Source organism: Tachyglossus aculeatus, chromosome 23, assembly GCF_015852505.1.
Source record: "Tachyglossus aculeatus isolate mTacAcu1 chromosome 23, mTacAcu1.pri, whole genome shotgun sequence".
Lineage (NCBI taxonomy): Eukaryota > Metazoa > Chordata > Mammalia > Monotremata > Tachyglossidae > Tachyglossus > Tachyglossus aculeatus.
This window is the reverse complement of record NC_052088.1, coordinates 7837787-7854762: the sequence shown is the minus strand read 5'-3', so window position 1 is coordinate 7854762 and position 16976 is coordinate 7837787. Positions and strand designations below refer to the sequence as shown.

Below are 16976 nucleotides of genomic sequence, written 5' to 3'. Positions count from 1 at the left end.
ATGTTTGGTTTTGTTCTCTGTCTCCCCCTTCTAGACTGTGAGCCTGCTCTTGGGTAGGGACCGTCTCTATATGTTGCCAACTTGTACTTCCCAAGTGCTTAGTACAGTGCTCTGCACACAGTAAGTGCTCAATAAATGATTGATTGATTGATTGATTCTGACTAGTAGTAATAATAATAATAATGGTACTTGTTAAGTGCTTACTATGTGCAAAGCACTGTTCTAAGCGCTGGGGGGATACAAGGTGATCAAGTTGTCCCATGTGGGGTTCACAGTCTTAATCCCCATTTTACAGATGAGGGAACTGAGGCACAGAGAAGTTAAGTGACTTGCCCAAAGTCACACAGCTGACAATTGGCAGAGACTGGATTTGAACCCACGACCTCTGACTCCAATGCCCATGCTCTTTCCACCGAGCCATGCTGCAGTAGTAATCCTGTTCCTCATCTCTTCCCAGTGGGGATTTGGGCCTAGATCTTCTTGGGGGAAGCATTTTTTGTCCAGGAGAGCAGGTCTTCAGGGGTATCCCGTCAGGAGGATCCAGACAAGAGTCGAATAGTTGCCTCTTTGAGCCTTGAACCTCCGAGGCGGTCGCTTAGATCCAGAGGCCCAGGGACCCGGGAGCCCAGTGGTCCAGCGGTCCAGAGGCAGAGGTTTCTGTGGAGGCCCCAGAGCAGAGGCCCAGGGAACCAAGGCCGTTCAGCATCCAGGACTTACCGGATGGACTGTGTGGGGTCTGTCCGGGACATCTTCTGTTCTATGGGGATCTGCTCCCACTTGAAATGGAGGCTCCAGTCGAAGCCTGAGGCGATCAGAAACACAGTGGGGTCAGGGATGGGAAGCTGGACACAGATTTCAGGCCTCCTCCCCTGGCCTGGAGCTGGGGGTCTGGCTCTCGGGCGGCTCCGTCTCAGCCCTGCATCCCACATCCCAGGGCCACGAGGCAGACGCTCGCGGCAGGGAGGGAGCTAGTCTGAAACGACGTCAGCAGCAGCGGGGAAGACTCTCCCGAACTCACGCCTGCCTTCTCTCTCACTCCCTCACCGCTGGGGAGCTGAGAAAGCCCTCCCTCGCCAGAAACCGGGAATCTCGGGAGAAGTAGCCGGGAAGCAGCTTTGGAGGGAGGGGGCGCTTCGGAGGGATGGCTCCGGCCAGGATCAGCGTCAATCGTGTCTTCTCACTTCCCGGCTTCAGGCCCACCCCTGGGATCCACGTGTGGCGGGGACAAAATGGCAAAATGCCGGCTCGGATCGCGTCCGGGGAGCTGGGGCGGGGAGAGGGGGTCACCGCCTTGGCCTGGTCGCGGCCTTCTTGACCGTCTGCTGAGGGACGGCCAGCTCATCGCTACAGCCGTGACTCCGGCCTCGCTCCTCGGCCCAACTTCCTTAGCCGCCCAGCCCCGTTGGCTGCAGCGCGGTTATGTTATCCTCCCTCTGTGATTAGCAGAGGGCCCGGGCAGCGAGGAAGGTCAGGCTCGGGGTGGGAAGACCCCAAGGCCCCTCCGAGCAGCTCTGTACTGACCTCCCCGCAGGTCAGCGGATGCCGCCAAGTAGGCGAAGTTGTCCAGGCTGATGACGTCGATGATGGGGCTGACCACGCGGGTGTAGTCCTGTAGGGAGATAAAACCCGGGCACGGAGGTTCCAGGCAGGGCGGCCCGGCGACATAATAATAATAACAATCATAATTACAGTATTTATTAAGCGCCTACTACATACCAAGCTCTGGGGTAGACACAGGGTAGCCAGGATGGATCCAGCCCCTGTCATTCATTCATTCATTCATTCATTCAATCGTATTTATTGAGCGCTTACTGTGTGCAGAGCACTGGACTAAGCGCTTGGGAAGTCCAAGTTGGCAACATATAGAGACGGTCCCTACCCAACAGTGGATTCACAGTCTAGACAGGGGAGACGGAGAGCAAAACAAAACATATTAACAAAATAAAATAAATAGAATAAATATGTACAAATAAAATAAGCATAGGGCTCCCACTCTTATTTCCCCTTTAACAGATGAGGTAACTGAGGCCCGGAGAAGTGAAGTGACTTGCCTAAGGTCACGCAACAGACATGCATATATGTTTGTACGTATTTATTACTCTATTTTATTTGCACATATTTATTCTATTTATTTTATTTTGTTAATCTGTTTTGTTTCGTTGTCTGTCTCCCCTTTCTAGACTGTGAGCCCGCTGTTGGGTAGGGACTGTCTCTATACGTTGCCAACTTGTACTTTCCAAGCGCTTAGTACAGTGCTCTGCACACAGTAAGCGCTCAATAAATACGATTGATTGATTTTATTTGTACATATTTATTCTGTTTATTTTATTTTGTTAATATGTTTTGTTTTGCTGCCTTCCTCCCCCTTCTAGACTGTGAGCCCGCTGCTTGGTAGGGACCGTCTCTATATGCTGCCAACTTGGACTTCCCAAGCGCTTAGTACAGTGCTCTGCACACAGTATGCGCTCAATAAAGACGATTGATTGATTGATTGATTGATTGATTATTTCCCCTTTAACAGATGAGGTAACTGAGGCCCGGAGAAGTGAACTGACTTCCCTAAGGTCACGCAACAGACATGTACATATGTTTGTATATATTTATTACTCTATTTATTTATTTATTTTACTTGTACATATTTATTCTATTTCGTTAATATGTTTTGTTTTGCTGTCTGTCTCCCCCTTCTAGACTGTGAGCCCGCTGTTGGGTAGGGACCGTCTCTATATGGTGCCAACGTGGACTTCCCAAGCGCTTGGTACAGTGCTCTGCACACAGTAAGCGCTCAATAAATACGACAATGAAATGTGGCAGAGCCGGAATTAGAACCCATGACCTTTTGACACCCAGGCCTGTGCTCTATCCAGCACTTATTAAGGTTTTGAGTCCCATGTGGGACAGGGACTGTGTCCCACCTGATTACCTTGAATCCGGCCCAGCGCTTGGAACAGTGCTTAGCACATAGTAAGCGCTTAACAAATACTGTAATTATTAATTATTGTTGCGAAGCCTGGCACATAGTAAGCGCTTAACAAATACCACCATCATCATCAGAGTGGCTTAGAGGAAAGAGCACGGGCTTGGGAGTTGGAGAACGTGGGTTCTAATCCTGGCCCCGCCATTTGTGCACAGTGTGAACTAGGGCAAGCCTCTTAACTTCTGGGCCTCAGTTACCTCATTTGGGACAATCGAATTACTTCGTATCTACCCCAGTGCTTGGAACAGTGCTTGGCACATAGTAAGCGCTTAACAAATACTTTAAGTATTTATTATAACAATAATAATAATAATGGCATTTATTAAGTGCTTACTATGTGCAAAGCACTGTTCTAAGTGCTGGGAAGGTTACAAGGTCACCCAGCAGATAAGTGGGTTATTATTATTATCATCGTTATTATCTGGGATTAAGATATCTGGGATTCATTCATTCATTCATTCATTCACTCATCCAATCATATTTATTGAGCGCTTACTGTGTGCAGAGCACTGTACTAAGGGATTAAGACTGTGAGCCCCACGTGGGACAACCTGATTACCTTTTATCTACCCCAGCACTAAGAACATTGCTTGGCACATAGTAAACGCTTAACAAATACTTTAATTATTTATAATAATAATAATAATGATAATAATGGCATTTATTAAGCACTTACTATGTGCAAAGCACTGTTCTAAGCACTGGGAAGGTTACAAGGTCACCCAGCAGATAAGTGGGTTATTATTATTATCATCGTTATTATCTGTGATTAAGATATCTGGGATTAAGACTGTGAGCCCCACGTGGGACAACCCAATTACCTTTTATCTACCCCAGTGCTGAGAACAGTGCTTGGCACATAGTAAGCGCTTAACAAATACTTTAATTATTATTATTAATAATAATAATAATAATGGTATTTATTAAGCACTTACCATGTGCAAAGCACTGTTCTAAGAGCTGGGAAGGTTACAAGGTCACCCAGCAGATAAGTGGGTTATTATTATTATCATCGTTATTATCTGTGATTAAGATATCTGGGATTAAGACTGTGAGCCCAACATGGGACAACCTGATTACCTTTTATCTACCCAGCGCTGAGAACAGTGCTTGGCACATAGTAAGTGCTTAACAAATACTTCAATTACTTATAATAATAATAATAATGGTATTTATTAAGGGCTGGGAAGGTTACAAGGTCACACAGCAGATAAGTGGGTTATTATTATTATCATCGTTATTATCTGGGATTAAGATATCTGGGATTAAGACTGTGAGCCCCACGTGGGACAACCTGATTACCTTTTATCTCCCCCAGCGCTGAGAACAGTGCTTGGCACATAGTAAGCGCTTAACAAATACTTCACTTATTTATAATAATAATAATAATAATAATAATAATAGTATTTATTAAGCGCTGGGAAGGTTACAAGGTCACACAGCAGATAAGTGGGTTATTACTATTATCATCGTTATTATCTGGGATTAAGATATCTGGGATTAAGACTGTGAGCCCCACGTGGGACAACCTGATTACCTTTTATCTACCCCAGCGCTGAGAACAGTGCTTGGCACATAGTAAGCGCTTAACAAATACCATCATCATCATCATCATCACTAAGCCACGCTGCTTCTCCGTGGATGGCCATCCATCAGTCGGTCAGTCAGTCAATCAATCAATCGGAAAGACAAGAGAGGAGCCTCCAACGGATCAGAGCGGCCTGGAGGTCGCCCGCTCTTCCCACCGGGATCTCTGAGTGGAAATGCGGCATCCCATCGCCCGCAGAGGGTCAGCTCCTCCCTCCCGCCACCCCCGGCTCCTCTCCCGGCCCCCGGCCCCCAGCCCGGTCCGCGGGGGGCTCACCTCCTTCACCCTCTGCAGCAGGGGCTGCAGCCACTCACTGTTCACCTCACAGTGACTGTCCAGGAAGGTGAGGATGTCCGCCGTGGCCGCGTCTGCCCCTCGGACACGGGACCGGATCAGGCCTGCGGGACGGACGGAGGGAGGGGGAAGGCGGGTGAAGGTGGTGGCCGGTTCGGGGGTGGACGTAACTGTGATGAGAAGTACAGCAACTAGGCCTAGCAGTGAAGCAGTAGAGCCTAAAGAATAAAGCCCAGTGCTGGGAGACAGAAGGTCATGGGTTCTACGTGGCTCAGTGGAAAGCCCACGGTCTTGGGAGTCGGAGGTCATGGGTTCGAATCCCAGCGTGACCTTGGTCCAGCCACTTCACTTCTCTGGGCCTCAGTTACCTCATCTGGAAAATGCGGATTAAAACTGTCAGCCCCAAGTGGGACAACCTGATCACCTTGTATCCCCCCCCCCAAGCACTTCGAACAATGCTTTGCACATAGTAAGCGCTTAATAAATACCACCATTATTATTACTATTACTCCCAGCTCCGCCACTAATCTGCTGTGTGACCTTGGGCAGGTCACGTCGCTTCTCTGGGCCTCAGTTCCCTCACCTGTAAAATGGGGATTGAGACTGCGAGCCCCACGTGGGACGGGGACTGTGTCCAACTCGATTTACTTGTATTCGCCCCCTCCAGACTGTGAGCTCACTGTGGGAAGGAATGTGTCAGTTTGCTGGTGCACGGTACTCTCCCAAGCGCTTAGTACAGTGCTCTGCACACAGTAAGCGCTCAATAAATACCACTGAATGAATGAATGAATGTGAACCCGTTGTTGGGTAGGGACCACCTCTATATGTTGCCAACTTGTACTTCCCAAGTGCTTAGTACAGCACTCTGCATGCAGTAGCGCTCAATACATATGACTGACTGAATGAATGAATGCTTTGCACATAGTAAGCGCTCAGTCAATACGATTGAATGAGTGAATGAATGAATGAAAGTTCCCCGAGGGACTCACCTTCTCGCCGGTTGTTGTGGAGACACTTGACCTTGGGGATCCTGGTGAGGAGCTGGCAGTCTTCGGCTGCAAGGAGATCAATGGATCGATCAATCCAAGGGATTTACTGAGCGCTTACTGTGTGCAAGACTCCATACTAAGCGCTTGGGAGAGTCCAGTAATAATGATGGTACTTGGTAAGTGCTTACTAGGTGCCAGGCACAATAGAGAAAGTATCAGAGGAAGCAGTGTGGCTCAGTGGAAAGAGCCCGGGCGTTGCAGTCAGAGGTTGTGGGTTCAAATCCCGGCTCCACCACTTGTCAGCTGGGTGACTCTGGGCAAGTCACTTCACTGGGCCTCAGTTCCCTCATTTGTAAAGTGGGGATGAATAATACAAATAATAATAATGGCATTTATTAAGCGCTTACTATGTGCAAAGCACTGTTCTAAGCGCTGGGGGGGGATACAAGGTGATCAGGTTGTCCCACGGGGGGCTCACAGTCTTCATCCCCATTTTACAGATGAGGGAACTGAGGCCCAGAGAAGTGAAGTGACTTGCCCAATGTCACCCAGCTGACAATTGGCGGAGCCGGGACGCGAACCCATGACCTCTGACTCCAAAGCCCGGGCTCTTTCCACCGAGCCAGGCTGCTTCTCTGTGAGACTGCAAGCCCCCCGTGGGACATCCTGATGGCCTTGTAACCTCCCCAGTGCTTAGAACAGTGCTTGGCACATAGTAAGCGCTTAATAAATGCCATCATTATTATTATTATTATCAGGGGAGCTGGGTGGCCGGCCCAGCCGAGGCATTTGGTCCCCTCCCCTCTCCAACAGCTCGGCCCCCAGACCACCAGAGAACGCCCCCCACTCCCCCTCAGGACCCTTCCCCGGGTCAGAGTGTCCCTGGACGGAGGCAGGGAGGTCTGCCGCTTTCAGCTGAATTGTACAATTGTCCTCTAGACTAGCAGCTCGTTTGGGGCAGGGAATGTGTCCGTTTAGCATTGTATTGCACTCTCCCAAGCGGTTAGTACAGTATGCTGCACACAGTAAGCGCCCAATAAATACGACTGAATGAATGGGTCTGTTCTGCTGTTCTACTGGACTCTCCCCAGCGCTTAGTACAGTGCTCTGCACTCGGTAAATGCCCAATAAATACGATTGAATGAATGGGTCAGTTCTATTGCTCTATTGTACTCCCCCAGCGCTCAGTACAGTGCTCTGCACACAGTAAGCACCCAATAAATACGATTGAATGGGTCAGTTCTATTGTTCTACTGTACTCTTCCCAGCGCTTAGTATAGTGCTCTGCACATAGTAAGAGCTCAATAAATACGACTGAACGAATGGGTCTGTTCTGTTGTTCTACTGAACTCTCCCCAGTGCTCAGTACAGTGCTCTGCACACTGTAAGCGCCCAATAAATACAATTGAATGAGTGGGTCTGTTCTGTTGTTCTACTGTGCTCTCCCCAGCGCTTAGTATAGTGCTCTGCACAAAGTAAGCACTCAGTAAATACAGTTGAATGAATGGGTCTGTTCTATTGTTCTACTGTGCTCTCCCCAGCGCTTAGTATAGTGCTCTGCACATACTAAGTGCTCAATAAATATGATTGAATGAATGGGTCTGTTCTATTGTTCTACTGTACGCTCCCCAGAGCTTAGTACAGTGCTCTGCACACAGTAATTGCCCAATAAATATGATTGAATGAATGGGTCAGTTCTATTGTTCTGTTGTACTTTCCCCAGCGCTTAGTACAGTGCTCTGCACAAAGTAAGCACTCAAACAGAATTGAATGAATGGGTCTGTTCTATTGTTCAACTATGCTCTCCCCAGCGCTTAGTACAGTGTTCTGCATATAGTAAGCGCTCAAGAAATACGATTGACTGACAGTGAGGGCGTTTCTGGGGGTTGGGGGGGGCCCAGGTACGACCAGGCGCAGAGGTGTCCCCTTAGTACAGTGTTCTGCATACAGTAAGCGCTCAATAAATACGATCGACTGACTGTAAGGGAGTTTCTGGGGGTTGGGGGGAGCCCAGGTACGACGAGGCGCAGAGGTGTCCCCTTAGTACAGTGTTCTGCATACAGTAAGCGCTCAATAAATACGATCGACTGACTGTGAGGGCATTTCTGGGGGTTGGGGAGGGCCCAGGTACGACCAGGTGCAGAGGTGTCCCCTTAGTACAGTGTTCTGCATACAGTAAGCGCTCAATAAATACGATCGACTGGCTGTGAGGGAGTTTCTGGGGGTTGGGGGGAGCCCAGGTACGACCAGGTGCAGAGGTGTCGCCTTAGTACAGTGTTCTGCATACAGTAAGCGCTCAATAAATACGATCGACTGACTGTGAGGGCGTTTCTGGGGGTTGGGGGGGGGGCCCAGGTACGACCAGGCGCAGAGATGTCCCCTCCTGGGGACAGGGCCTTGCGGCGGACACTCACGGTCGGCGCTGAAGTCGTCCACGAGGATGATCTCCTGGACCAGGCTGGGAGGAGTGCGGTTCAGGACGCTGCGACAGGGTGGAGGGAGTACGGCTTGGCTGGGCGCTCGGGCTGACCCTTGCCCAGCAGGCCGGCCGGCTGCCTCAGTACTTCTTCTAAACCGTGAGCCCACTGTTGGGTAGGGACCGTCTCTAGATGTTGCCAACTTGGACTTCCCAAGCGCTTAGTACAGTGCTCTGCACACAGGAAGCGCTCAATCAATACGATTGAATGAATGAACACAGGTTGGACTGATTGAGCAATCAATACGATTGAATGAATGAACATAGGCTGGACTCCAGACTGTGAGCCCACTGTTGGGTAGGGGCCGTCTCTAGATGTTGCCAACTTGGACTTCCCAAGCGCTTAGTACAGTGCTCTGCACACAGGAAGCGCTCAATCAATACGATTGAATGAATGAACACAGGCTGGACTCTAGACTGTGAGCCCACTGTTGGGTAGGGGCCGTCTCTAGATGTTGCCAACTTGGACTCCTCAAGCGCTTAGTACAGTGCTCTGCACTCAGTAAGCGCCAGGGCGGAGGGAGTACGGCTTGGCTGGGCGCTCGGGCTGACCCTTGCCCATCAGGCCCGCCGGCTGCCTCAGCACTTCTTCTAGACCGTGAGCCCACTGTTGGGTAGGGACCATCTCTAGATGTTGCCAACTTGGACTTCCCAAGCGCTTAGTACAGTGCTCTGCACACAGTAAGCGCTCAATAAATACGATTGAATGAATGAATCACCTTGTATCCTCCCCAGCGCTTAGAACAGTGCTTTGCACATAGTAAGCGCTTAACAAATACTATTATTATTATTATTGTTATTATTATTATCATTATTATTATTATTATTATTATTATTACCCCCTCTTCTAGGGCCTAGACTCTCTCCAGGTGTCAAATAAATACGATTGAATGAATGAATGAATCACCTTGTATCCTCCCCAGCGCTTAGAACAGTGCTTTGCACATAGTAAGGGCTTAACAAATACCATTATTATTATTATTATTAACCACTCTTCTAGGGCCTAGACTCTCTCCAGGTGTCACTTTGCCCTCTCCTATCTCAAGAGGAGCAGCATGGCTTAGTGGAAAGAGCCCGGGCTTTGGAGTCAGAGGTCATGGGTTCAAATCCCAACTCTGCCAATTGTCGACAGCTGTGTGACTTTGGGCAAGTTCACTTAACTTCTCTGTGCCTCAGTTCCCTCATCTGTAAAATGGGGATTAAGACTGTGAGCCCCCTGTGGGACAGCTTGATCACCTTGTAACCTCCCCAGCACTTAGAACAGTGCCTTGCATATAGTAAGCGCTTAATAAATGCCATCATCATCATCATCATCATCACCTCGCTGTCCTCCTACTACAACCCAGACTGACTGACTGAGCCCCCTTTTTCCTCTCCCCTTCCCCTCCCCACAGCACCTGTATATAATAACAATAATAATAATAATATTTGTTAAGTGCTTACTATGTGCAAAGCACTGTTCTAAGCGCTTGGGGAGGTTACAAGGTGATCAGGTTGTCCCACGGGGGGCTCACAGTTTTAATACCCTTCTGACAGATGAGGGAACTGAGGACAGAGAAATTAAGTGACTTGCCCAAAGTCACACAGCTGACAGTTGGCGGAGCCAGGATTTGAACCTATGACCTCTGATTCCAAAGCCCGGGCTCTTTCGCCTGAGCCACGCTGCCTATGTTTGTACAGATTTATTACTCTATTGATTTTACTTGTACATATTTACTGTTCTATTTATTTTGTTCATGATGTGCACCTTGTACTTCCCAAGCACTTAGTACAGTGCTCTGCACACAGTAAGCGCTCAATAAATATGACTGAATGAATGAATATTTATTGTGATGACTTATCCACATGTTTTGCTTTATTGTCTGTCTCCCCCTTCTAGACTGTGAGCCCGTTGTTGGGTAGGGACCGTCCCTATATGTTGCCGACTTGTACTTCCCAAGCGCTTAGTACAGTGCTTTGCACACAGTAAGTGCTCAATAAATATATTTGTTAATATGTTTGGTTTTGTTCTCTGTCTCCCCCTTCTAGACTGTGAGCCCACTGCTCGGTAGGGACTGTCTCTATATGTTGCCAACTTGTACTTCCCAAGCGCTTAGTACAGTGCTCTGCACACAGTAAGCACTCAATACGAATGATTGATTGACTGACTGATTCTTGGTGCCTCAGTTTCCTCAACTATAAAATAGGGATCCAATCCTTGTTCTCCCTCCTACTTACATTGTGAGCCCCATGTGGGACAGGGACTATGTCTGACCTAATTAACTTGTATCTACCCCAGCACTCAGAACAGTGTTTGATACTGTTAGACTGTGAGCCCACTGCTGGGTAGGGACTGTCTCTATATGTTGCCAATTTGTACTTCCCAAGCGCTTAGTACAGTGCTCTGCACATAGTAAGCGCTCAATAAATACGATTGATGATGATACACAGTAAGCTCTCAATGAATACCATTAAAAAAAACAAACATTTTTTACGGTATTTGTTAAGCGCTTACTATGTGCCAGGCACTCTCCTAAGCGCTGGGGCGGATACACCCAAATCAGGTTGGACACAATCCCTGTCCCACAGGGGGCTCACATTCTGAATCCTCATTTTACAGTTGGGGTAACTGAGGCCCAGAGAGGTGAAATGACTTGCTCAGGGCCACACAGCAGACAGGTGGCAGAGGTGGGATTAGAATCCAGGTCTTTCTGATTCCCTTGACTGTGCTCTATCCTCTGTGCCACCCCCGCCCCGGCGATGCCCACTTGGTCTTCTGAGGCCGGATCTCTGGTCGGGCGTTGGCTGATGTGCTCTGAACAACGGGCCGGGCTAGCTTCGGGCCACGGGAGGCCGACCAGTGGACGGCCCTACCTCTTCACGGTGCGCAGGAGGGTGGAGCGGGCCTCGTTGTGGAAAGTGATGACGATGCTCGTGGCCGGGAGGTCTGAGGGGTAGTGCGCTGAGGTGCATCTGCAAGACCAACAGAGCCGGGGGTGGGGGAAGGGCGGCGTGGCCGGACGGGGGGCTCGGGGGGCCGGTTTCTACCCCCTCCTCTGCCCTACACACCTGGCCACCTCCACTACGCACAAAGTCATCGAGTCAGGGAGAAATACATCACCCGGGACCACCTCAGAGATGGAGGTTGGCCCCGGGAGGGGCTGACTGACCCTCAGCAGCGGACGTATGCCAAGTAAGAGGGGTGGGTTAAGGAAAACTTCCAGTCTCTACTTCTTTTATGGTATTTGTTAAGCGCTTACTATGTGCCAGGCGCTACACTAAGCGCTGGGGTAGATACAAGCTCATCAGGTTGGACATGGGGGGGCTCACAGTCTTCACCCCCTTTTTCCAGATGAGGTCACTGAGGCCCAGAGGAGTGAAGTGACTTGCCCACGGTCACAGAGCAGACATGCGGCGGGGCTGGGATTAGAACCCAGGCCCAGGGTCTAGCCTCTAGTGAGGCAATGCTGTTCTATGCAGTCTTTGCTCTCTGCCCTCTCCCATTCATGTCTCAAATTTAGCCAAGGGCCTTAAGAGTGGTCAGGGCTGCTGCCTCTGGCCTGCTCTGGCCTATCCTCCCCCTCCACCTCGACAATAAGAGTCACGGTCAACTCAAGAGCCACGGTGTCCACCTCCAAGTCTGGCCACATAAGAGACAGGCACCTAGTTGTTCCCATCCAGAAACTCTTTCCCATCGGCTTTAAAGCTGTGAATCACCTTGCCCGCTCCAACCTCACTTCGCTACTTGGCTCCTCAAATGCCAACCTACTCATTGCACCTCAATCTTATCTCATTTTCTCACTTTTCATCTCATCTCATTTTCTCACTTTCAATCAATCAATCAATCAATCTCTCAAATCAACCTCATTTTTCTCACCACCGACTCTCACCCACATCCTGACTCTGGCCTGGAACGCCCTTCCTCCTTATATCCGACAGACAATGGACTCTTCCCTACTTCTAAAACTTATTGAAGGCTCATCTCCTCCAAGAGGCCTTCCCTAAGTTCTCCTTTCCTTTCCTTCCACTCTCTTCTGCATCACCCTGACTTGCTCCCTTTATTCAACCCCCTTCCCAGCCCAGCGTTCACGTTCATATCTGTAATTTATTTATATTGTTTGCCTTCCCTCTGGACTGTAAGGTCACTGCAGGCAAGGAATGTGTCTGCTGTATTGTTCTATTGTACTCTCCCAAGCGCTTAGTACAGTGTTCTACACACAGTAAGCTCTCAATAAATCTGATTGAGTGATTGATTGATCCAAGCTTCCTCCTTCCCCAACAGATGCGCCCAGTTCTGCCCTGGAGGATCATCGAGCCGGACCTCAGAACGCCCAGCCCCAAATTCCAGGCAGGATTTCCCAAGCAGGACCAGGGCATTGACATCAACTCTCTGGCCTTCTGTCCCTTCTAGAAGGTTCTCTAAAGTTTTCACTGCTACTCTAGCCAATCCTTCTATGCCCAGCATACACTCACAGTTCCAAAGCTCCAGCCCAGGGCCCCCGGGAAGAAAGGGAAAAAAATATTCCCTCATTTCCGTCTCTTATTGCCGCTATTTTTTACCAGCAGGATTATGACTGTGCCGATGAAAATGTTGCTGCTGCTTTTTATTACTTCTTCATCACTACGGTTTTATGCCTATTCCGAGAGGGGACTGCTTCTTCATTATGGTATTTATTACAGGGACAGCAACTTATCGCAGCCATTTGCAACGATTTTCCACCGCCTAAACAGCTCCCCAGGAGTCAGGTAGGGAAGCCATAAGCACGGCCCCAGTTGGGGAATTCTTGCGAGTTTCTTTCAAAGACTTTGTTTTAAAGGAGAAGTAATGTTGCCTAGTGGATAAAGCATGGGTCTAGGGGTCAAGAGGACCTGGGTTCTAATCCCATTCCGCCATCTGTCTGCTCTGTGATCTTGGGCAAGTCACGTCACATCTCTGTGCCCCGGTTTCCTCATCTGCAAAATGGGGATTATGATTGTGATCCCCACGTGGGACATGGACTGTGTTGAAGCTGATTAGCTCGTATCTACAACGGCACTTAGTACAGTGCCTGGCACAGAGGAAGCACTTAACAAATACCATAAAAAAGTTGGGGGATGAAGCGTGAGGTGGGAAGGCGAGGAAAGGTGGGGAGAATTCCGACTGGGGCCCAGCCAGATGTAAGGGGAAGGAGGGGGATGGGGTAAGGGGAGATGGGAAAATTAGCGCTTGGACCCTAAACGCCTTATGTCCCAAGCAACTCTGTGAGGGTCCGATCAACAAGGGTGCCGACAAGGTGACACAAGCCAGGATGTGGGTGGGAGGGGCGGCTGCAGAGGGTCCATGGGGTGGGAAGCTCAATGGGCAGAGCTGGGGGAGCGAGAGCCAGGTGCTCAGAGATCTGGCGGGCCTCCAGTCACCTCACACAGACCCAAGGGCCCTGGCTGCTGATTTGCGAATCACGAAGCAGGAGCCAAGAACCCGAGGATGAGGTGATGGGGAGAAACTTGGGAAGGACTGGATGGGGGGGCTTATTCACCGGACTCAATTGGGAACCTCCTCCTCCTCCAGCTTCCATACTGTCCGGATCTCCCAGGGCTGGGCCTCCCAGCCCATGCCAGGGACCAGTCCCCAGAAAGGGGGCAATCCTGGAAAAGATATCCATCCCCCTCCCAGCTCTCCGGGATTCTGAGCCTGGCGGATCTCACTCTAGTTGGGAGGATCAGATACAACCCCAGGTTGGCCCCGACCAACCCATCCCGGAGCCAAATCCCACCTTGGACTTGTCCCTTCTCCCGTGGTGGGGGGCATCCCGGGCTTCCTGGTCATAAGTGGGGCTCCCCAGCCCTTCCTCTGAGCAGAGCCCGAGGTTTCCCAAGGAGATACAGTGGGGCAATTTTGGAGTACCTCTGCTGGGAGGCCGGGGAGAGTCTGCTCAGTTGACCAGTGCCCAGAAGGGCCCTGGGATCCCTGCTCTGGCCTTGAGTCTGAAACTCCATTTTCCCTGAACGAGGGGCACTACTGACTCCCTGTCAGGGGCTGCCAATTCGATCATTTAGGGGGCTGGGTGTGAGGGCAGAGAGTCAGAGCATGACCAAAGTGGCCTTTGGAGGGGTGGGTGAGCCAGTGGCTGGACAGAGAAAGGGACGGCCCCTTCATTTCTGAGGGCTCTTGGGAAGGCCAGGTGGGAGGGCAACCTCTTCTCCCCACACCCGGCTCGTAGCCAGGCAGTCCACCGTCCCGGACATCCCAGCCTGGCCAGCTTCAGCCTCCGGCCTGCTCTGAGATTATGCCCATCTGGGCTCTCCTGGCTCTCAGGGCGGGTGGGGTGGGCAAGACGGGTGAAGTTTAGAAGGCCTCATCCCCTCCCTCTCTGCCCCCGTAGCCGCGGAGTCAGGGTCCGGCTGTACCTGTAATGGCGGGTGTCCCGGATTGGTCTGTCACTGCTCAGCTTGTCGCTCTCCAGCTGGTTGAAGGCGTGCTGCCCGTATGGGTCCTCCCCGGGCTTCAGCGGTTTGGAGGACAGGTACGCCTTCTCATCAAAGCCTCTCCGGGGCGTCCTGGTCACCTGAAAACCAGGCCTCGGTCAGGTCCCGGGAGGGGCCGGCCGCCAGCTGGCCGAGACCAGCCTCAAGGTAGTGAGCAGTCGGAGGTAGTGGGGGCCTCTGAGGAGAAGGTCGCGGCGGGCGAAGGCAGGCCTGAGCCCTGGAGAGAGGGATGCTTCTGGAAGAGGCCGGAGCCAATCAAAGCCGAAGCCCTCAGCACCACAGTCGGGCCCAGGGCCTCTCCTTCCAGTCCGGTCTTCACCGGACAGTGACGGCCCCTTCAGTTCTGGGGGCTTTTGGGAAGATGGACCGGAGCCCAGGAGCGGGGAGGACTGAGAGGGGGCACCCGGCTGGAAGAGGGAGTAGTCATTCATTCATTCAATCGTATTTATTGAGCGCTTACTGTGTGCACAGCACTGGACTAAGCGCTTGGGAAGTACAAGTTGGCAACATATAGAGACAGTCCCTACCCAACAGTGGGCTCACAGTCTAGAAGGGGGAGACAGTGTCTTCCATAGCCTCTCTGGTTAGGCAACAACCGGGGCACACAAGCAGAAGACACAGGGGGGATACAGAAATGTCAGTCAGTCAGTCAGTCAGTCAATCAGCCAGCCATACTTACTACTACTACTACTACTAATAAGGGTATTTGTTAAGCACTTACTATATGCCAAGCACTGTTCTAGGCGCTGGGGGGATACAAGGGAATCAGGTTGTCCCACGTGGGGCTCACAGTCTTAATCCCCATTTTACAGAGGAGGGAACTGAGGCACAGAGAAGTTAAGTGACTTGCCCAAAATCACACAGCTGACTAGTGGTGGAGCTGGGATTAGAGCCCATGACCTTTGACTCCCAAGCCCGGGCTCTTTCCACTGAGCCACAAGTGCTTACTGTGTGCAGAGCACTGTGCTAAGCACTTGGGAGAGTACACTATAACAAGTAACGGATCCATTCCCTGCCCACATAGAGCTTACAGTCTAGAGTTAGTCAATCCGTTAATTGTATCTACTGAGAGCTTACCTTGGGCAGAGCACTGTACTAAGCACTTGGGAGAGAACAATATGACACTATAACAGACACATTCCTTGCCCACAGTGAGTTTACAGTCTACAGGGTGGATGATTCATTCATTCATTCATTCAATCGTATTTATTGAGCACTTACTGTGTGCAGAGCACTGTACTAAGCGCTTGGGAAGTACAAGTTGGCAACATATAGAGACGGTCCCTACCCAACAGTGGGCTCACAGTCTAGAAGGGGGAAACAGAGAACAAAACAAAACATATTCACAAAATAAAATAAATAGAATAAATATGTACAAATAAAATAGAGTAATAAATACGTACAAACATATATATATATACAGGTGATCTAACCACTGATCCCTATGTTCTTCCCCCCTCCCAGCCCCACAGCACTTGAAATAATAATAATAATGTTGGCATTTGTTAAGCGCTTACTATGTGCCAAGCACTGTTCTAAGCACAGGTTGTCCCGCATAGGGCTCACAGTCTTCATCCCCACTTTACAGATGAGGTAACTGAGGCCCAGAGAAGTTAAGTGACTTACCCAAGGACACACAGCTGACAAGCAGCGGAGCTGGGATTAGAACCCACGACCTCTGACTCCCAAGCCCAGGCTCTTTCACTAAGCCACGCTGCTTCTAAATGTCCATATCTGTAATTTATTTATTTTTACTAATGTCTGTCTCCCCTCCTCTAGACTGTGAGCTCATTGTGGGCAGGGAAAGTGTCTGTTTATTATAGTAATCTGGTGCTGAGGGCTTTATTGTAATCTCCCAAGTGCTTAGTGCAGTGCTTTGCACACGGTAAGCGCTCAGTAAAAACGATTGAATGAATGAATGAATTGACTGATTGGTTGCTCAGAAGAGCAGCATGGTCTCAGGTTCTCCTCCCTCAGCACAAGCCCGGACAGCCTAGAAATCCAGTAGAAGGTCAAACAACACGAATCCTTCTTCTGACCACTCCGGAGATGCTTGGACCTGAAATTTCCCCCATCTGAAAAGTCTTTTTCCCTCCCTTAGTCCCTCAACACTTACCTACAGATCCGTAATTCATTCAGTTGCATTTATTGAGTGTTTATTGTGTGCAGACCACTATACTAAGCGCATGGGAGAGGACAGTTCAACAA

At 50.1% G+C, this 16976-nt stretch overlaps 1 protein-coding gene across 1 annotated transcript in view; it reads right to left on the bottom strand.

The window, feature by feature from the left end:
* Positions 1–16976, bottom strand: part of GALNT16 (polypeptide N-acetylgalactosaminyltransferase 16) — a 45919-nt gene that overhangs the window by 19669 nt on the left and 9274 nt on the right. The window contains exons 2-8 of the mRNA XM_038765750.1: positions 14691–14848; positions 11178–11276; positions 8263–8330; positions 5849–5914; positions 4842–4963; positions 1522–1609; positions 718–802 (exon numbers count right to left, since the gene is read on the bottom strand). Of these exons, the coding sequence (XP_038621678.1) occupies positions 718–802; positions 1522–1609; positions 4842–4963; positions 5849–5914; positions 8263–8330; positions 11178–11276; positions 14691–14848 (686 nt within the window). The remainder of the gene's footprint in view (positions 1–717; positions 803–1521; positions 1610–4841; positions 4964–5848; positions 5915–8262; positions 8331–11177; positions 11277–14690; positions 14849–16976) is intronic.